The sequence below is a fragment of the Ictidomys tridecemlineatus genome, chromosome 1 (genome assembly GCF_052094955.1).
Source record: "Ictidomys tridecemlineatus isolate mIctTri1 chromosome 1, mIctTri1.hap1, whole genome shotgun sequence".
Lineage (NCBI taxonomy): Eukaryota > Metazoa > Chordata > Mammalia > Rodentia > Sciuridae > Ictidomys > Ictidomys tridecemlineatus.
The window spans coordinates 69688224-69710435 of NC_135477.1; the positions used below are offsets into that span (position 1 = coordinate 69688224).

The 22212-nt window shown below is 34.0% G+C and overlaps 1 protein-coding gene across 2 annotated transcripts in view; it reads left to right on the forward strand.

Annotated features, from left to right (window-relative positions):
• Pten (phosphatase and tensin homolog) overlaps positions 1-22212 on the forward strand; it is an 88090-nt gene that overhangs the window by 29017 nt on the left and 36861 nt on the right. Inside the window, exon 2 of one of the 2 annotated variants that reach the window (XM_005339190.4) lies at positions 18530-18574. The exons of the other annotated variant lie outside the window; for it this stretch is intronic. Coding sequence (XP_005339247.2) covers positions 18530-18574 — 45 coding nt within the window. The remainder of the gene's footprint in view (positions 1-18529; positions 18575-22212) is intronic. 2 annotated transcript variants of the gene reach the window in all.

Here is a 22212-nt window from a genome sequence, read left to right on the forward strand (position 1 = left end):
AAGAAAATGGAGTAGGCCATAAGAAAAAAAAATGAGGAAGGTAAATTTTGAATCATGAGAGGTGGCAAGTCTGGGACATGAATAGTACCATTGATTCACTAGACATGTATTTTCAGTTGTGATGTGGAAATGTTTATCAGACTCTTTATGGTCTGAATGAGATATCTCATGATGACTTAATTCATTGGCTTTGTGGTGCAACCCTCAAGTGCCAGTGATTCTAGAGGCTGAGACAGGAGGGTGGAAAGTTTCAGGTTAGCCTCAGCAACTTAGTAAGGCTCTCAACAACTTAGTGATACCCTGTTTGAAAGTAAAAAGGTCTGGGAATGTAGCTCAGTGCCCCTGGGTTCAATTCCCAGTTTAAAAAAAAAGATGATTTACTTGACATTACTATAATCCTATACTCAATCGAGTATTAAGTCAGTCAAACCAGATTATTCCTGTAGTCACACTGAAAAAGTATGAGTATTCTGAATAGAGGGCAAGTTTTCTAATGTGTATAAGGTTCTCATGATAAATTAATCTGGCACGATAATTTTTATATTATATTTAGTGTGATTAAGTCACCAAGGGTGACTGATAATCTTTTAGGTTACCGATGAAGTCTAGTTTTTAGAGCTTACACCTTTAGATTATAATAACTTCAAAAAATAATGTTGGAAACTATTTTTGTCCCTCATGTTCTAATTTCATAACTCCTATCTTTATGCCTTTGAATTAAAAGATTCACATATTTACTTTACAAAGTAAAGTAACCAAAGTTGAAATTTATTCTGTGTATCTTTAGTCTGTGTAGTTGTTTTATTTAGGCTTATGTTTTTTTTTTTCCTGAACTGTTTTTCCTAAAAAATGTTTTGTATCTGGATTATTACTTAGCCAGTGGTTCCTTTAGCCACCTGATCTTGTCACCCATTATAATACTGGTATTAGTATAACAACAATAAAGAATTAACAGCTGAATAATAAAGCATATGCTGTCTTTGTTTTTGTTTTTTATTTTTTTATACCAGGGATTGAACCCAGGAACACACTTAACCATGGAGCCATATTCCTTGCCCTTTTTAATTTTTTATTTTGAGACAGGGTCTTGCCAAGTTGCTTAGGGTCTGGCTAAGTTTGCTTAGGCTAAGTTGCTGGCTAAGTTGCTGAGGCTGTCTTTGAATTTCTGATCCTCCTGTCTCAGCCTCTCAAGTCACTGGGATTACACCCAGCCTTTGTTTTGTTTTTTTGATTGGTGAGTAAATGGCCAGTAAGACATTGATAGTTTCTGTTACTCAGTCTCCTCCCCTTTTATAACCAAAAGGATGAACAGTAACCAGGAAGGAAGATGTAGTGTTTTCTATAAACTAAAATGAAAGCATAATTTCTAGTAATATTCTTATTAGGATTGAGTTCTCCAAGGGATCAGTTGATGTATTCAGTGCCTAAATAGCTGTTTTTGGTTGCTTCACACTGTATCAGCCACATTTGTAATAATCACTAGTGACTTTATTTTTGGTTCAAAGTTGATAACGTCTCAGTGGAAATGTTTCATTTTCACATACCTTTGTTTTTGTGTTAAAATCATTTTCAGTTAGATTTTTTCTTTGCCTTCCCTTTGTGTCAGGATATCCAAAGGGCATTTAAAATTATTCCCTTTTCTCTAATTCCATATTTTCCCTGTGATTTTCCCACCCAACAGGAAATGTTGTGCAGAGTCTGGTCTTTGTGGTCATCATTACATCATTTCCTTGAGTAAAATAAACTTAAATTTCAAATATATTCATGCTTAAACTATCCATTATTATTTAATTATATATTTGTAATGATCCAGTATTATTATTGATAAGGGTGCATATTTTGTTATGGCAATGTGAGAATTTACATTTGAGATACTCAAAGTATTTTTGAGGCAAATATTTACCGATATTTAACTTTTCCATTTGAGATAACCATCAAGAATCAGGAATTAATGTAAAAAAAAGTCAAAGGAAAGGGGGAAAGTGAACCAAACTGAATTTTTTTTTTAAACATCTTAACTGCAAATGTTTTGCTTCATAAGCAATCAGAACTGAAAGAGTAGGACAGAGACATCTCATAGAAGGGGAATTAAAGAGCTAACTCTTCCAAAGTTCCCTTTTCCTCTTAACTACTATCTTTTCTCCTCCTTATTTCTTGCCACTAAGTTCTTGCATTTGCTTGGTGGTAATATGAAAGTTTTCTTCAGATAATTGATTATTTTTTATATGTATCTTAATGTTGTTCCTTGGGCTAATATTTTAATTATCTAATTTATATGTGATCTGGTATAAATCTAAAGAGTTTAATAAATTGGTGCTTCATGTGTTTAAGAGGCGTAGTTTGAGAACTGTTCAGTCCCTAATAAATCAAAATATAAGTTTAATAATGATGAACTGGCTTTCCTACTGTAGAACTTTTGCAATGCATTGTGAATCTTCCAAGAGTAAGATTGTAGTATGTAACTTTTCTTTTTTCCTTTTCATTTCTTTTCCTTCCACATCCCTTTTCTTTTTTTGTGGTATATTAAATATTTTTTCAAAACAGTGTATCCTGGAGCATAACTTGGGAAATGTTGAAAATGAAAAAAATGCTTTCCTCTTTTCTGGATCTATAGGAAATTATTCACTTCCTTTTTTATTGGAAAGTTTTTTTGTGGGAAGATTCTTAAAGTTATTAAAAGGAAATACTTGGAGCTCAGTCTTGTGACATGTAATAATTAAAAAGAAAAAGACTTACCATTGTTTTATATGCTGAGCTTCTTTACCCATTCTAAGTATTTGTATTACAGGTTTAAGAATCTGTGTTCTTCCTTAATGGCCTGTTATATACATTTTCTTTCTAAAGAAACTTTTCAAATGTTTTATTAATTCTATGTTCATCTCTCAGTCACACCGAATCTTATGTTGGTTTTCTCTTCTTTCTTCCTTCTCTTCCTCTGTGTGTGTGTGTGTGTGTGTGTGTGTGTGTGTGTGTGTGTGTGTGTATCTCTATCTCTCTCTCTCTCTCTCTCTCTCTCTCTCTCTCTCAATTTATTTGGTGGGGATCAAACCCAGGGGTTTGTGCAGGCAAGTTCTATACTACTGAGCTATACTTGTAGCCCATAAGTGGATTTTCATTAACAAGGAAATGTTTTGCCCTAACCATTATCATTATTCTGTTAAAAAGAGAATTTGAAAAGAGATTAGAAGCAGACTTAAAAATAATTTAGAGAAAGGAATATCAGGTCCATTTAACCTTTTTAACAGTTTCTTACTCCCCCCCCCTTATATTGTCTCCCTGTTTCCCACTTTTTTCCTTCATTGCAGTGAAATTCACATAACGAAATACTTATTTTACAGTGTATGATTTCTGTGACATTTAGTACCTTCACAATACAACTACCACCTTTGTCAAATGGCAGAACATTTTTTGGTCACTCCAAAAGAAAATTCTTTTTTCCATTGTCTGCCTTGGTTTTCTCCTCCCCTAACCCTTCTCTACTCTCTCCTCCACCGCCCCCTGCTCTCAATAAGGACCCTCAATGGATTAGACAGTGTTTATAACAATGTTTATATTTATTTTGGGAACCAATTTACTTTTGGTATTTTAATAGTAGATAACATTTTTCATGGATTTATTTACATACTAATTACATGTATAACTTGTATAAGTTGTTTACATGTGCTGTTATATTAAATCTCTACAATAAATTTATCCCTATTAAAGGAAGTTTAACTGGGTCTGTTAGATTCCAAAGCTGATAATGTGTTCATTTCTGAGAGATGAACATAGAATTAATAAAACATTTGAAAAGTTTCTTTAGAAATAAAAATGTATATAAAAGGCCATTAAGGAAGAACATAGATTCTTAAACCTGTAACACAAATACTTACAATGGGTAAAGAAGCTCAGCATATAAAACAATGGATAAGTCTTTTTTTAATTATTGCAAGACTGAGCTCCAAGTATTTTCTTTTCTTTTCTTTTCTTTTATTTTTTTTGAGAGAGGGGAGAGAGAGAGAGAATTTTTAATATTTATTTTTTAGTTATCGGCGGACGCAACATCTTTGTTTGTATGTGGTGCTGAGGATCGAACCCGGGCCGCACGCATGCCAGGCAAGCGCGCTACCCCTTGAGCCACATCCCCAGCCCCCAAGTATTTCCTTTTAATAACCACAGCTGGTAAATAGTGAGGTTGAAAGTTTGAGTCTGGGTCTATTAGATTCTAAAGCTGATTTTTAAAATAATTATATTATTTCATATACCTGAGGACAAAACCTATAAACTCCTGGGCTAGTCTAGCCTGTTCATTTCCCTTGGCTTAATACAGTGTTGGTCTACACATAGTGTTTAAAATTGGGATTTATTGTCTATACTTAAAAATAATCAGGCTGTATTTCTAATTTCTTTTAAAAAGTTGAAGGATCTGCCAAAACTCTGTTCACTTGGCATTTGAGATTGTAATGTTGATTCTGTATAAATTCATAAAATCAAAATTAAGTCTATGTGTATGAGCTTTTGCTTTGTTAATACCCATATAGCCTCCTTTAGATACTCAGTATTGTAGAATAGTATTTGTGAATTGTATTATTTAAGAATGTACTGTAGAATCATTGTGTAGAGGTCTACTTTTAGTCAACAGGCTTCATAAAGAGAAAAAAAGGAGAGCCAGACAGGATGGCACACACAGTAATCCCAACAATTTGAGAGGTTGAGACAGGAGGATCACAAATTGGAGGATAGCCTCAGTAGATTATTAGTGAGGCTCTCAACAACTTAGTGAGACCCTGTCTCAAACAAAGAAGGACTAGGGATATACTTCAGTGGCAAAATGCCCCTGGGTTCAATCTCCAATACAAAACAAACAAAAAACCAGAACAACAACAATCTAGGAGGGGAGATCATGAAAGAATTAATACTGGAAAAAATTTTTAGGATTCAAGTTTCTAGATAGAAGCTACCTGTATAGTATCAAGCAGAATAAATGGAAAAAGGACCCATGCTAGGCAAGTTATTATGAAATTTGCTTTAAAACACTAGAAATAAAGAGACTATCTTAAAAGTTTTTTAGGATTTTTTATAGGAGAGATTAGGAACATGACTGACATCTATCTTCCTGGTAGGAGAATTAAAGGATGAAGATGGTGGCACACTACCTCAGAACTTCTGTTTGTAGCCTAGAATTCTCTAGGCAAAACCTTCCAGAATGGGAGGAAATGCTCTTGAATTCAAAACGATGGGATCAAGAAATCTGACAAGAACAACATTGTGAGGGCTCCTGGTTTGAGAGGTCTAAGTCCATAACTGATTCCATAGCTGTGAGACAGAACTTCATGGCAGAGGGGTGTGGCAGAGGAAAGCAGCTTAGGACATGGCAGCAAGACAGAAAGCAGTGAGTAATGCTTGCAAAGCACAAAATCTAAATCCCAAAGGCATTCCACCAGTGACCCCCCTCCTCCAGTCACACCCTACTTGCCTAGAGTCTATCAATCCATATGACATTAATTTATTGATCAAGTGCAGCTTTGATAATTCACTCACTTTACCTCTGAACATTTCTGCATTGTCTCACACCTGAACTTTTGGGGACATCCTCATTTCCAAACCATAACAAACATTTCTTAGGAGTGTTTTAGAAGACATGCTTTCAGGAAACAAAGGAATAAACTGAGGAAAGGAGAAGGGTCAGAAGCAATAAAGGTAAGCCCATACACGACAACTGAGCTACAAGCTAAAGAGCTACCAGCTCTATTTGGAACAGGGGGCCAGAAGACTTCAGGAAAGAAAATTGAACTGATAGGTGAATGTTGAAATATTTGGGGGGAAAATGAAGTAGATTCTTAGAAAACTGAACAAATTTAGAAAAATGTACTAGTTAGCTGGGGGTGGTGGTGTACACCTGTAATCCTAGCAGCTTGGAGGCTGAAGCAGGAGCATTGCAGTTCAAAGGCACCCTCAGCAATTTAGCACCAAACAAAACCAAAACTCCCAAACCAATTAGCGTTCCTTGATTTAACCCCAAATTGTGATATTACTATTAGTCGGATTTTAAAAAAGGAAGGTACGAGGGTACAACTAATTGTGCAAGCCAGCCCTACCATGATAGGAAAGACGTAGGTAATAAATCCATAGCAAACAATATAATGAATAATATTTAGAAATACTGAATTAAGTATCTCTGGGGAGAAGCAGAAATAAGAATATGATTATGAATAGGGACAGAGGAGAATAATTTTTTTATTATAGTAATATATATTTTCATATATATATATAAAGATAAAATTTGCCATTTAGATGTTTTTGAGTGTACATGTGACATTAAGCACATTCACATTGTTTTGTAACTGTTACCACTATCCATTTCTAGAATATTTTCATCATCCCATACTGAAACACCAAGTTTATTAAATAGTAACTATCTCCTCTCCACTCAGTTACTAGTAACCATTGTTCTACTTTCTGACTCTATGTGTTTTTTGACTTTTCTACAAATGGAATCATGCAATATTTGTCTTTTTGTGACTGACTTATTTTACTTAACATGTGTCCAAGGTTCATCCGTTTTGTAGCATGTATTAGAATTAACTTTTAAAAGCTGAACAATAAATATTTCATTGTATGTGTATGCCACATTTTGTTTGTCCATTCATCCATTGATGGACACTTGGGTTCCTTTTGGTTGTTGTGAGTAATTCTGAATGTGTTGCTTTGAGTTCTTTTGGGTATATACCCCCCAAAATGAAATTGCTAGATAATACAGTAATTTGATAAAATTTTTGAGAAACTGCCATATTGTTTCTTATAGTGACTGCACCGTTTTATGCTTCTTTCTTTTTTCTGGTGATAGAATCCTAGGCCTTGCATATGACAGGGCAAGCGCTTTACCACTGAGCTACATCCCCAACCCACCATTTTACACTTCCACCTGTGGTTTACAATGATTCCAATTTCTTAATATCCTCACTAACTCTTATTTTATTTTAAAAGTAATAGCCATCCTAGCAGATGTGAAGTGGCATCACTACGGTTTTGATTTGCATTTCCTTAATAATTGGTGATGTTGAACATTTTTATGTACTTAACTGTTGTATATCATCTTTGGAGAAATGTCTGTTCAAGTCCTTAACCTATTTATAAATTGGGAGGTTTGGGTTTTTTTGTTTTTAATTTTAGGAGCTCTGTATATGTTCTGGATATGAATCCCTTATTAGATTCTTCCATTCTCTGAGTTGCTTTTTTGCTTTGTTTATTATATCCTTTGCTGTGCAGAAACTTTTCAGTTTGTTAAAGTATAATTTGTTTTCTTGGATGCGCTTTCAAGTGTCATATCCACGAAATCATTTCCAAATTCATATCATGAACCATGAATACTCCTGTTTTTGTCTTAAGAGTTCTATAGTTTTAGCTCTTACATTTAATTAAATATTGTGTATGGTCCAGTTTCATAGTTTTGCATATGGATATCTAGTTTTCCCAGCACTATATGTTGCCATTCTTCTCATTGAATGGGTTTGACGTCTTTGTCAATTAATGAAGGACCTACTCTCTGTTGTATTTCATTGGTCTCTTTGTCTTTTTGCCAAGATTACATTATTTCCATTACCATTGTAAATTTTTATTTCCATTACTGTTGTAAATTTTTGAAATCAGAGTTTCCTTCCTCCATCTCTGTTGTGATATTTAAAGAGATTTTTGGTTGGTTGGTTGTTTTTGGCTGTTCAGGGTACACTTATGTTTAGACGTAATTTTATTACTGATATAGAGGGATTAACTTTTGCTATTTTAGCATTTTTCTCCTGTATGTTTTATGACTTTTCTATCCCTCATTTTCTGCCTGTCTTTTGTGTTCTTTTAATAGTTTGTAATGAAATGTTTTACATTTTTTATCGTTTCCTTTTTGTATATGTTGTATAGCTATTTTCTTGGTGGATTACATTTAGCATCCAAAAGTTACAATACTAATTTCAATTAGTATTAGATTGCTTTCTGTAGCATATAAAAATTTATTTCCTATTCAGCTCCATTTCTCCTTTTCTTTCAGCCTTTGATATCACAGAATTACATCCTTATACATTATGTATCAAGATTAATAATTTTTAGTGCATTAGTGTCTTAAGTCATATAGAAAACAAACAATGGAGTTACAAAACTAGTTATAATAATACTAGCTTTGATAATTGTTCATATACTTAACCATTTAGCAGAGATCTTTCTTTCTTTCTTTTTTTTTTTCCTCCTGTACTGGGAATTGAACCCAGGGATACTTTCCTTAATCACTGAGCTACATGCATCCCTAGTCTTATTTTTTATTTTTAATTTTGAGATAGGGTCTAAGTTGCTCTGGGTTTTGCCAAGTTTGCTGAGACTGGCCTCTAACTTGTCATCTTCTTGCCTTCACTGGAATTACTGGGATTACAAGCATGCACTAGCATGCCTGGCTCTTTATTTTTTAATGTGGCTGCAAGTTACTCTTCTTATTTGTGGTTTTGCTTTCAGAGGTTTTAGTTAATTGGGTCAACCATGGTCTGGAAATAATCAATATTCATCTTTACTTTTTCAGGAGAGGGACCATATTTATATAACTTTTATTATAGTATATTTTATAATTGTATTTTATTAATATTTTACTGTGCCTAACTTATAAATTAAACTTCACATAGATATGTATGTATGTTTAAAAATGAAGACAGTGTTTGTTCTCATGTGTAAGTAAAAAGATTTTTGTATATGGAAATTATTTGAAATAAAATATAGTTTCATTAGAAAGATGTATTTTAGATAACCCAGGTTTTGGGAATATTGCCTTTCTGTTTTTAGTCTCTACTTTCCAAGTATCTATAGGCAAAATTTCCCATTTCCCTTTGGAAAGTGCTGTTTTTTTGCCTTTTTAGCCTTTCTATTGTGTCAGACCTTCAAGACAATGAGCCAACTGTGGGTGTGAAATCTTTGGGAGGAGAGAGGAGGAAGTGGGAGGGACAGCCATGATGAATGTTTCCCTAAGTAATATTCAAGTTCCTTGAAAGAATGTAAACCCTCACCACCACCCCCCCCACTTTTTAAAATGTTGTACTATTTTCTTTTACCCAGATTGTTTATTCTGCTATCAGCCTGACTGTTGCTCACAGTATTAGCTAAGAAATCATGAAGTTCAGTTTTTAGAGAGGCATATGATTTCTATAATGCTCACTCAAGCTATAGGAAAGTAATGGGGGCAAAAAAGGTAGTTTGAGTTCTTGGTTGAAAAGGATAGAAAGGGACTAATTAAACTTAATTAGAAAGGAATTTTTTTGAAAAGTACTAGGCAGCTTATAGCTTGAGAACCTGGTTTAGAAGTTGGACAGAAGGTCAGGGAAGCAAAATATGTCCAGGAGGTTGTAACAAGATCAGTCTGCTTAGACTGTTGCTGCTTGGATACTTGCTAAAGCGCAGGTACTGCTGCCATGACTATATATTGGTGACTGTGCTCAAGAACTCTCAGCAATACCAGTCATGTCTATGAAGAATCCCTAACGCCTGCCTGTTGCCCTCACGCACTAAAATTCAGTGTCCAAAGCAGAAGGGCCTAATTGGCCTCAGGCCTGTACATGTGATGAAAGATGAAGAAAGAAATACCTTCTTCTGATCTCTTGAACTTCTCTCCAGATTGCAGCGGTGCCTAAAGAGATGATAAGTGTCTCCTACAAATTTCTCCTACTTTATATTCTTGACTTTCAGACCCTATTCCCAAACATTTATTAAAATTTTTTTAAAAAATGATTTTATTGTTCATAAACTTTTTAAAGAGCAAATGCAAAAATATTGCACACAATTCTACACCTCCTTTTTACATTTAATCAATATATCTTTTATATTGGCGTGGACATCAGCTGTTATTTTTTTTTTTGACTACCTTTAATTTCATTTTATTATTATACCATAATTAACATTGCCATAAAATATTTGTTTCCTTTTTTTTTTGCCATGAAAACAGTGCTCTAATAAATATCTTCACATGAGTATCTTGGTGTTATTTTGCAAATGTATTCTTAAAGGAAAAGCTGTGGAGTTGCTAGGTCAATTGAGTCCATGGTTTAAACTTTTGCCTTAAAAATGGCATTGTATATTAGTGCCAAAATGTTTGAGTGCTTCCTCCCTTCTTTACAACCTCTATAGACATTTAACTTTTTGTAGTTTGTTGGCAAAAAGTGTGATTTGATTAAATTTCTTGTGAGGTTAAGTGACTTTTTGCTGTTTTATTGGCAGTATATATTATATATTTTTGTTGGGGTATGTTTATGTGTATACTGACCCTGTCTTCAACTTTTTTTTTTCCAGATATTTTTTTCTTAATGATTTTTTTAAACGAATTCTCTTAAAAATAAGGAAAAATCTTTGTGCAAGCAGTCTTATAATGTCTTGCGTCTCTTGTCCATTTGAATTCTGTGACTACAAAAATAAGCAGTGAGTTGGATGCAGTGGTGCATGCCTGTAATCCCAGCACACCTATAATCTTAGCAGTTCGGGAGGCTGAGGCAGGAGGATTGTGAGTTCAAAGCCAGTCCCAGCAAAAGTTAGGTGCTAAGTAACTCAATGAGACCCTGTCAGTAAATAAAATACAAAATAGGGATGGGGATGTGGCTCAGTGGTTGAGTGCCCCCGAGTTCAATCCCCTGTAAACCGCGCCTCCCACCCCCCCTTCAAGTAGTGAGAGATTTCTAGTAGTATATAGCTGTCAACTTTTGGAATTCTAATTTATTTTAATTTCTTTATGGTTCTGTTGGGTTTACTTTCCCCTTCCTCAGCCTTTTATTTTAATACCATTTCTATGTTCTTTATAAATACTACTATTTTGTATTCATCTATGATTATTTTCTCCTATTTTTGGCCATTATAAATGTTATCTTTTAAATCTAAGCTCTGTAAGTAAGTCTTCATAGCTAAATTGGTTGGTCTTCTAAAAAGTTTGTCTTTTTAAAAACTAGAATTATTTGTAGTTGTTTGTACAAAATTTTAGTTGTTAAATCCTCTTCATAGCCTTTCCTTTTATGTTGCTTATGAATTCATAGCCTGTTACTTAAATGAAGCTTTTGAAATCTGTTTTACTGATCTGTATCATATCTAACTATGCCAGTATTTCCTTCCTTGTCTGACGTGAACTCTAAAATTATATGAACACTTTCTCTCTGTTTCCTGGCATTTCCACTCAAACTTGTTCCTCATTCTTTGTTGAAAATATATTCAAAGTTGTAGTTTCCTTCTTTATTTTCATTAATCAAATGATAAAATTAACCAAGCATATCAAGACAACTTGACAGAAAACTGCATTTTGTTAAAAATTGTGAAGTCCCTAATTATTAGTGTATTCCTGTTTTCCAATTTTATGCTTTATTTCAAGAATATACCATTTCTATACATGAGTAGGAGGCATGGGTATGGTGTTCAGTGAATTTTTAAAGATCTCTGAACCCAGTAGACACATGTAGCTATTTATGTTTGAACTTACAAGAATTAAGTGACTCATTCATTTGCACTAGCTACATTTCAAGTGTGCAGTAGCTACATGGGGCTACATATGTATTGGATAGCACAGTTCTACAACATTTTCATCATTGTGGAAAGTCATATTGGATATATATTTCTAGATAATCAGTGCTGTTCTGCTGCTTATTCTTAAAAGTTCTTAAGATGATGAATTCCTTCTATTGCTGTCCCTAGTATTAAAATAAATTTGAGAATTTTTTAAAAAGTAGGTTGCATTTTACCAACATATTTATAAATCAGGCTATTCGTCTTACTTTTTTATTGCTCAGTTTTATTGAGGAGTAAAATGTACCCTAAAAAGTATACTGTTCAATGAATTGTCATGTAACCGTACCTACCCATCCACCCATGTAAATATCACCACTATCAAGATTTAGCACATTTCTATTACAAGAAGTTTCCTTGTACCCATCTGTGTCACCTGCTTTCTATCATTGTAGATAAATTTTGCCTATTCTAGAATTTTTTATAAATATTGTCATATGGTTTGCACTCATTTTTTAGCTGGTTTCTTTCTCTTAGAGTAGTATTTTAAAAATTTTCTTTGGGCTGCGATTGTGGCTCAGTGGCAGAGCGCTTGTCTGGAAAGTACGAGGCACTGGGTTCGATCCTCAGCACCACATAAAAATAAATAAACAAAATAAAGGCATTGTGTCCATCTACAACTAAAAAAATATTAAAACAATTTTTTTTCTTTGTTGCTTGTTAACAGTATAGTCTTCCTTTGGTTTCCATAGCATTGGTTCCAGGACCCTCCTGCTTATACCAAAATTCTCAAGTCCCTTATATAAAATAGTGTAGTATATGCATATATGTTCTCTCTCTCCCTACACACACACACACACACACACACACACACACACACACACACACACATATATTTTAAACAGTACTAGGAATGGAACTCAGGAGCACTCTAGTACTGAGCTACATCTCCAGCTGTTTTCTTTTGAGACAGGGTCTCATTAAGTTGCTATGGCTGGTCTCGAACCTGCAGTCCTCCTGCCTCAGCTTCCCAAGTAGCTGGGATTACAGGCATGTGCCTCCTCACCCAGCTCTTTTGTATATTTTAAATCATCTCTAGATATTTACAACACAATGTAAGTGCTATATAAATAGTTGTGATACTGTATTGTTTAGGAAATAATGACAAGGAAAATGAAATACATGTAACCCTCCCTCTTCATCTGCCATTGGTTGAATCTACTGATGTGAAACCCAAGACATGGAAAGTTGTTGACTGTCATTTTTTTTTTTTGTATCTGGGATTGAGCCCTGGGGCACTTATCCACCGAGCTGCATCCCCAGCCCTTTTTAAAAATATATATTTATTTTAGTTGTAAATGGACCTTTATTTATTTATGTGTGGTACTCACACATGCTAGCAAGGACTCTATCACTGAGCTACAACCCCAGCCCACCCCAGCCCTCTTTTAAATTTTTATTTAGAAACAAGGTCTTGCTGGGTTACTTAGGGCCTTGCTAAGTTGCCAGAAGCTAGCTTTTTTTTTTAAATTGGTTGTTCAAAACATTACAAAGCTCTTGACATATCATATTTCATACATTAGATTCAAGTGGGTTATGAACTCCCACATTTACCCCAAATACAGATTGCAGAATCACATCGGTTACACATCCACATTTTTACATAATGCCATATTAGTAAGTGTTATATTCTGCTACCTTTCCTATCCTCTACTATCCTCCCTCCCCTCCCATCTTCTCTCTACCCCATCTACTGTAATTCATTTCCCTCCTTATTTATTATCCCATTCCCCTCACAACCTCTTATATGTAATTTTGTATAACAATGAGGGTCTCCTTCCATTTCCATGCAATTTCCCTTTTCTCTCCCTTTCCCTCCCATCTCATGTCTCTGTTTAAACAGAAGCTAGCTTTGAACTGGCCATTCTTCCTTAGCCTCCCAAACTGCTGGGATTACAGGTGTGGGCCACCAGTCCAGGCTTCTGTGATTTGTTTTTATTGCTAATTTATATTGTATGGACATGGCATAATTTATTTATCCATTCACCTGTGGTGAACACTTGTATTGTTCTCAGAGTTTATCATGAGCAAAGTTGGTATGAGCATTCATGTACAAGACTTCAGGAACATATTTTTGTTTCTGTTGGTTAAATACTTAATGGCATAGAATAGAGATTCCACAAAAAAATTTTTGACAAAGATGCGGAGATTAAGGTTTTTTTTGGATGGGTTAAATGTTTATTAAACCAAGCTTTAAATTATACATCCACTTACAGTCTGTAAACAAATACAGTACACATGTAAGTAAATGGGCAGCAAATTAGAACCAGTGGAAAAACTAAAGTTCCCTTTGCACACTGGCACCTCACCAGAACACCCTCCGCAGGCCAACAGCACAGGGCTGTGCTGGAGTTAAGGGTGAGATGAAAGAACCAGAGAGTGAGCTCCACTCCATCCTGAGGGTAGGTGTCAAAAGACAGGCATCTGTTCCATACCAGGCAGGGTGGACCACAGCAAGGCCACAGGGTAGTTTTTACATTCACAGATTGGCTGAAATAGTACAAATGAACTTCCTAATCTCAGTGTCTCCCTCCCTATCACCATCATTAGTAAGAAGTGTGAATTAAAATAAATGACGGACCACAGGTGGTTATAAAAATAGATGACTCATAGAGTAATAAATATCTGTAAGTAGCAGAGCATAAACTTATATAAAATTCACCTTTTCCCATAATGTGCAGATTATCATAAGTATGTTTGAGAGGTATGGTCAGCAGAATTCAGAGTGGTAAGAAGGGATTTTTTTTTTTTTGGTACCAGGGAGTGTATCCAGAGGCACTTAACCACTGAGCCACATCCCCAGCCTTTTTTATACATTTTATTTAGAGACAGGGTCTTGCTAAGGGAAGGAGAGTCTTTTAACAAACAACACAGAAAACGAAATAAACCTTGATGTATAACTCTCATCAAAACATAAAAGTGAAGTTTTAAAGTATAAAACTTACAGATAGCAATATGGAAGAAAATCTTTAGTTGAAGATCTCTTAGAAATAGAAATCTTATATTTCTATTTCTTAGACATAGAAAATTACTTTATAAGAAAAAGTGGACAAATTTGACTTCATCAGCATTAAAAATTTATGCTCTTTGAAGAGCACAATTAAGGAAATGAAAGGGCCATGGACAAAAAGAGGAAAAGATACAAAGTTTACAAAAGAGATAAATATATGGTCAATAAACATTTGAAAAGATGTTTCAAATCAGTCTTGAGGGAAATGAAAATTAAAACATGAAATGCTGTTTGATGTTTACTGGAATGGCTAAAATTTCACAGGATTAACAAGGGTTGGCAGGGATGTAGATCAATTGGAAAGCTCAGGCCTATTGGTAAAAGCACAAAATGATTCAACTTCTTTGGAACAGTGTTTGACTTGGCACCTCCCTTTTTTTCTGAGGCTGGCTCTGAACTCTTGATCCGCCTGCCTCAGCTTCCTGAGCTGCTGGGATCACAGATGTGTGCTACCATGCCTGGCGACATTTCTTATATTAATTAAAAATTTTTTTTAGTTGTTGATAGACCTTTATTTTATTTATTTAAATGTGGTGCTGAGAATCAAATCCAGTGCCTCACACATTCCAGGCAAGTGCTCTACCACTGAGCCTGAGCCCCAGCCCCAGCCCTCTTATATTACTTTTGATGGCCAGAATTTCTTTGTCGAGTTATAGGTCACTTCTGCTATGGCTTATTTCTTCACCCTTTAGTTTTATACCTCTTTAGAGAGAGTAGATTTTCTTGAGTACTGGGAATCACTATTTTTTCAGTGGGATTATATGAAGCTGTTATTTTGGTTCTTTTGTTATGTATGAGAAAACTACTGTGAAGGTAAGAGTTAAGTTTCACCATCATTTTACTTTGTCATTGGATATATGGGAGATAGTAGTTAAGGTCTAGGATGTTTGGAGCTAACCTATTTAAATGGGGTTAAAGCAGGAATTATTTATGTGTTTTAAAAATGGTTCCATGTATTAGTAATAGCTATAACAATTGTAATTATACTCAGATTCTAAGCAAGTGTAGATTAAATGTGAATATAGCAGGGGAAATATATATGGTTCCCAAATAACTACAGAAGGATGTAGCAAATAATTTTGCTTTTCCAGATGCTATTTTTTCTGATTCATCTATTTAGGATTATTGGGAGATATCCAATGTCCTTAGGCTGTTTTTTTGAATGGGATATCTTAAAAAGGTTCTCCACTGGGTTTCTCAAGGAGCCTTCATAATTGCAATTGTCAGTACTTGAAGTTACGTTACTATTGTTTCTGTAGTAGTTCTGGCAAGTGCTTGACAAATATTTGTTCAGTGAAATTTTGGGAAATACAATCTGCCACACCTTTCTTCTGCTGTCTTCAGTTGAGGCTGTCCAATAGACTTTTCTTCTTAGGTATTAGACTTTTGAAGACTGCATCTTCTTTTAGATTGTCTATATCTTTTTTTTTTAAACTTTTCATCTTTTCACTCATTTTAATCATTTTCCTTTACATTCTTGTACGTATTTTGGAACTGGTTCTGTTGACTTTTTTTTTTTTCCCTCCTTGGTTATGGGTCATATTTTTCTGCTCTGCCTGTCTAGTAAATTTTAATTGGTTCTTGAATGTGAAGGGATTCAGATTGTTATTTTCTCTGAGGGTACTGAGATTCATTTTAACAGGCATTTAAATTAATGGTTGATTTGATATTGTTAGGCTTGGTTTTCTTTGTTAAGGTAGGCCTATTTCAGATTTATCTTTTGTACAGTCTTATGGTCCCTTCTTCTAAAGTGGGACTTCTGTGGTCTCAGCTGAATATCAGGGGTACTTAGGTCTTTCCTCTCTGGTTGGGCCAGAATTCCAGCTTCTTTTAGTATTGCACTGCCTCTGGTGTCTTCTCATTATAATTTCAGATTCTGCATATATGCAGCCCAGCGCTTTGCCAAAAACCAGAGGTGAAATCTATGCAAACTTGTTTTTCCTTTTTCCTATACATTACCTACCACATCTTTGGCACCCTGCTTTACAGACTCTAGCTAGCTGTTTTACCAACTCAGATTTCTAATTCTCTAATCTCTGCCTTTTCACCTCAGCTAAACCTTTTATAACTTATCTGTAAGAATTGTAATGTGAATGAAATATGTAACTTTTATTAGTGATAGTTTGAAGTACTGCTTGTACTACCATAACATGTTTTTTTTCCACATTCAAGTTCATGGACTCTTTTTCTCCTCCCCATCACACACATATTTTTAGACTTCCTCTCCATTTTCCCTCCTTCTAATAGTTATATTGTAGTTTTGGTTATATTGAGCTTTTTATGTGGTTATTACTAGATAAATGGCATTGCTGGCTAGCAATATAGTATATTGTGACTAATATTTTTTCCTACATATTTAGTTTTCCCTGGAATTACAAAGGTCTCATTTTTTTTCTTTTACTTGTTTAGTTTTCTATGTTCTTAATTTTAATTAATTCACAAATTCACCCCAATTCTGAGCACAGTTGGTGTCCTGTCAGTTTTATCGTCTCAAGGATCTTTCTTATCAGCCCTAAACTGGATTAATTGCTCTCTAGACTTGTTATATGGAAGTCTTTGATGCCTCTTCACCATCATTCTGGGGATTCACCTGTCCTCTTCTGTGAGTTGGATTCTTCAGTTCCTGGAACCTGTCATCAGTTTTCATCTCTGGTTTTGGCATATCTTTGTAACTTCCTGGGAAACTATAGGAAAGTAAAATTATTTTAGAGTTTGCTTATTTTAAGAAACTTTTATTTTATACTCATTTGATTTATAGACTCTGTCTTGGCCTAGAATTCTAGGCCGAAAATATTTTTCATGAAAATCAGAATATTTTGCCTAATTTTTTTTTTAAAGATATTAGATACAGTGGTATGTGTCTAATCCCAGTGACTCAGGAGGCTGAGGCAAGAGGATCTTAAGTTTGAGGCCAGCTTCAGCTACTTCGTGAGACCCTGTTTCAAAAAAAAAAAAAAAAAAAAAAAAAAGAAAGGCCATGGATATGGTAAAGTGCCTCTGTGTTGAATCTCTACTGTTGGCAGGAAAAAGGGGCACTGTCATTTTGATTCCACATTCTTCTTATGCAGATGTTTCCGGCAGTGTTATAGGGTCTTCTTTTTGTCTCTTCAGCATTCAAAAATTTCAAAATTTTACTGGGTATTCATGTCTCTTTTTGTTTGAAAACTCACTTTTTAAATAAAGCTTTCTGTTTATCATTTGTCTTCTATATTTTTTTCTGATAGTTCTTCAGTATATATTCTTATAACTCTTCAATTACCTACCTCATAAGGTTGAGGATTAACAAATTTACATACATAGAATACTTTAAATAAGTGTCTGACATGTAGTAAAGACTTGTGGTACCTCTAATTGTTACTGTTTAGTTTCATAATTGTCTTGAGGGCATAGTCTTTGGTTTTGATTCTTTTACTTACTAGTTTTGAGATCTCTCTCTTTCCTCTGTAAAATGTGAATAAGCTATCCTCTCAGAAGTTTGTGAGAGGTTAATAAGAGTATATATGTGAAAATGCTAACAATAACTTTTACAGAGTTAATAGTTGCTACTTGAATCTTAATGTCAAGCTCTTTGTTTGAAAGAAAACTATGGCTGAATTTTAAGAGTACTAGATTTCTTGTACCTTGCAAATTTGTGTGAGCTAGGTGAACTTGAGTTAAATACTAATGATGCCTTTTTCAATAAATTATTTCTTACTGCTCAATCTTGTTTTGTTATTCCAAAAAGAGAAGATAAGGAAAATATTCTGTGAAAAGCTCTGGCTTTACTTCAGATTGTATAACTCTATGTAATGTAGTAATTATTTAAGAATGACATGATTATTTATTTGGGTTATTTATTTATTTTTACTTAAAGGTATTCGAGATTAGGAAAAATAGAATCTGTCTTTTGGTTCTTCTCAATAGTTTTTAATGTAATTTCAAATGTTAGCTCATTTTTGTTAATGGTGGCTTTTTGTTTGTTTGTTTTGTTTTAAGGTTTTTGGATTCAAAGCATAAAAACCATTACAAGATATACAATCTGTAAGTATGTTTTCTTATTTGTACGCTTGCAAATATCTTCTACATAACTAATAAGTGAAAGTTATTTTTTTGTTAGAGTAAGGTAGAGTTAAAGATATATATTTTACTAGAATTGTATTCCTAAAACAATTAGTTGAAGAAGACTGAGAACACTGTTAGATCATTTAGAAAGTGTAGTGATGAGATAAAACAATGTTGGCACAGATTCACGTTACTTGATCTGCTTTAAATGACTTGGCATCTAGCCCACTTTTGAGCCCCTAACCATGTGGTTATTTGAAGTGTAATCCGTAGGAGAGCTTCTGTTAAGATGTCTTCCATGGAGGCATTCTCCAGAGTGGATATGATTTTGTTTATTCAGTCTCTTGATCAATTGATTGAAGAAGGTATTAGAGTATTTGGTTTGTAACATAAGATATGTTATCTAAAATTGTTGAATTAGATAGTTTCTATTGTCTTGGGCAGGGTTTTAAGGGTTGCCTACCTGATAGAGCTAGTTGACCTTATCTTTAATTTTCTGCTTTTTCTTTTGACTCTGGGAATAGAGACGTGAAAGGAAAAAAAGAAGGGAAGGAAGGGAAAAAAATTCTTAAATGATTTTGCCCTTGAAGACTATTTTTTCTTCTCAAAGTACTAACCATTTTCTAATTTTTGAAAAATTGGAAAACCATTACATTTTAAAGACTGGTACCTGGCCTTTATTTTTTTTCTATTTATAAATGATTACAATAGAAAAAATATATAAAGTTATATACTTGGTCACAATTGTTTTTGTAGAGTTATTTATCAAATGTTATAACAAGATTCTCTTGTGCCTCTGGTGGACATTTAAATCTTTTACCAAAAAGAAAGAAAGATTTTTTATGCCTTGTTCTTTTATAATAATAAAACCTTCATAGGTACTGGGTGTGGAGTAGACACCAATGTTGTTGTCTAATGAGTTTTCAGTGACTTCTTCAGATTCACAAAGGTGCAAACATTTAGTGCTTGCCACATATTAGACATTATAAAACATTGGGACGTGGGTACAGAAAGGATAAGATACCAGTTCAGTCCTGAGGTAGCTTGTAGTCTAATGTGAAAATTAGAGAAAGTATTATAGAAGATGTAATTCTTGAATACAAGAAGGCATTGAAGAGAACAGTAGAAATAGTAATTGTGTTCCATATGACAGTTTTCATAAAGGAAGGATATTTGAGTTATAGTGAACAGAATCAGTAGGGACTGACTCTCAGGCCAAGGAAGAAGGAAAATGGCATAGCAGAGTGAATGGCAAGTAAGAAGATTGTTGGCATAATAGTGTTTGGAATGTGGCAGATCATTTATTTTTGTCAGATTGTGATGTGTGTATGTGTGCCTGGGGAGTTTCAGTGATAAAACATGCTTAAGTTTAGGTGAGCCCAGTTTATAAATGATCTGTGCATTTAGGGGTCATCTATTCTAGATTAACCTTTCTTATACTGCCTTGTTGTTCTTTTGTAGAAAAATAAAAACCACATAGCTTTGTGCTTTTTGAACATCTCTATTCAGAAGTTGAATTAACAACAACAAAAAATAATTGTCAAAAGCTGAAATCCATTAAATAGATCTTGTCAGTCTTAGACTCTCAGAATTGGGGATTTGGAATCTTAAAAGGGAGGTCAAAAAGACAAATTCTGCAATTGTCATAATTTTATTCTAGTTTAGCATATCTAAAGGGAAGGAAATTGTTTTCATTCCTGTATGTAGTGGCTTCCTGCTTTCTGGAACTTAGGATTTAGGCTTGTACTATTGATATTGTGGGACACTTACTACATTATTATGGTTAAAATTGGCTTTTGGGGATAGCCTGGGAATGGGAATGCCTGATTTGTATTTCCAAACATTGGAATCCCAAGATAATGAAATAACTCTTTATTAGTCTAGAATAGCTTTTAATGCATATTAACTCCCCCTCCTCGCATGGAATTGTGGACTTTCAGAGCTGGAAAGTACTGAAAGAAATCTTTTAGTATAACATTCTCATTTTACAAATGGGGAATATGAAGCCTACAGAAGTTAAGAGAGTTAACAGTCATAGTAGCAATCCATCCACTGTTGATGCCAGTGTTCCCTTTATTTTTTGTTTTAACCTCCCCCAATTTTGTTCTCTTGAAATGTTTCTAGAGCTATCAGTCTGTAATATGTTTCTGATGTTTCTTTCCAACCTTTACCTTCTTTCCACCCCTGCTTATTATATATCTGGTTCTGGGTAAGTGAGTCTAGCATCATTAACAGTTGTTTCTCTTTTATTTCTTTAATTTTTAGAATAGTTATTACATGTGATATCTTTTTCTTTGGAAACATACAGATAGGAAGATCTTAAAATATTTACACTAGGTATACCCACATTTAATAATATATTAAGTCTTTTATAGCAATTGCAATTATGGCATACATGGGTGAAGAAGAATTCTTAATGTGAACTTTGTAATAATTAAATATTTATGTCTCTATAGTTTCTTCAGGCTTTCACTAAATTATTTTTAATAATTAGGTAAAATTAGCCTTATAGAATTATCAAAATTTAAGTATACTGATGCTTGTTAAATTAATCAGTATATTTTAGGGTACAAGTACTTTTTATTTTTGTTTTTCCCTCTTTATAATCTATACACTGGTAATGATAGGAAAGGAAGGGAGATAGGAATAAAGTCATATATAGTTAACCTTAGTATTCACCAAATGCTAATTTTCAAAAGATTTATATATTTCATTGCATATTTTGCTGATGTACTTAATCCTTTTGTAGTAAAACTTTAGCTAGTATTGATTTTTTTTTTTTTTTTTTTTTTTTGGTGGAGGTGCTGGGGATTGAACCCGGGGCATTGTACATGTGAGGCAAATACCCTACCAACTGAGCTATATCTCTAGCCCCTCGTATTGATTTTTTTTAAAAAAATATTTTTTAAATTGTAGATGGACATAATACTTTTGTTTTATTTTTATGTGGTGCCAGGGATCGAACCCAGTGCCTCACACTTGCTGGGCAAGTGCTCTACCACTGAGCCACAACCCTGGCCCTCCTCCTATGTAAGATAAACGTAGCTATGTTGTAGAGAGTAAAGAAGAGACTCACCTGCTTAGCTAACTATATGACAAGTATCACTTCTTTGGAAATTTTTCCTATTCTTATCCCTTTCTTCACTCTGCCTACTACAACAAAACAAAAAACAAACCCCTCAGTACTTCTTCATTTTTCTTGTCTCATATAAGTAGTATAAAGGGTAATAATAAAAAATTATATCTTTTGAGTTTTAATTATAAAGATATTGAAATGATTAAATCCCAATTGTTTTCTAAGTATCTTTGATTTTAATATGTTGAGATTTATCACTAATATATCACAAAAAATATAAAATAAATTTTGTTGGGGCAGGGTGTTGTGTGTGTACATACATGTGTTTAGGAAGAGCAGAGTCTTTGTCTTTACCCTTCTAGCCCTTTCCCTGAGCATTTGCACCACCACCAGCCCTAGCTTATACTTTTCAGACCCCCATACTTACCTGTAAAGATCATCATAATGTTTTTGTTTTTTATCATCACTGTTGGTTGGCTTTGTATTTTGTGACAAATATTGCTTGAGTAGGAAGGTGGCTTTGATTAAAATTTAAATAAAC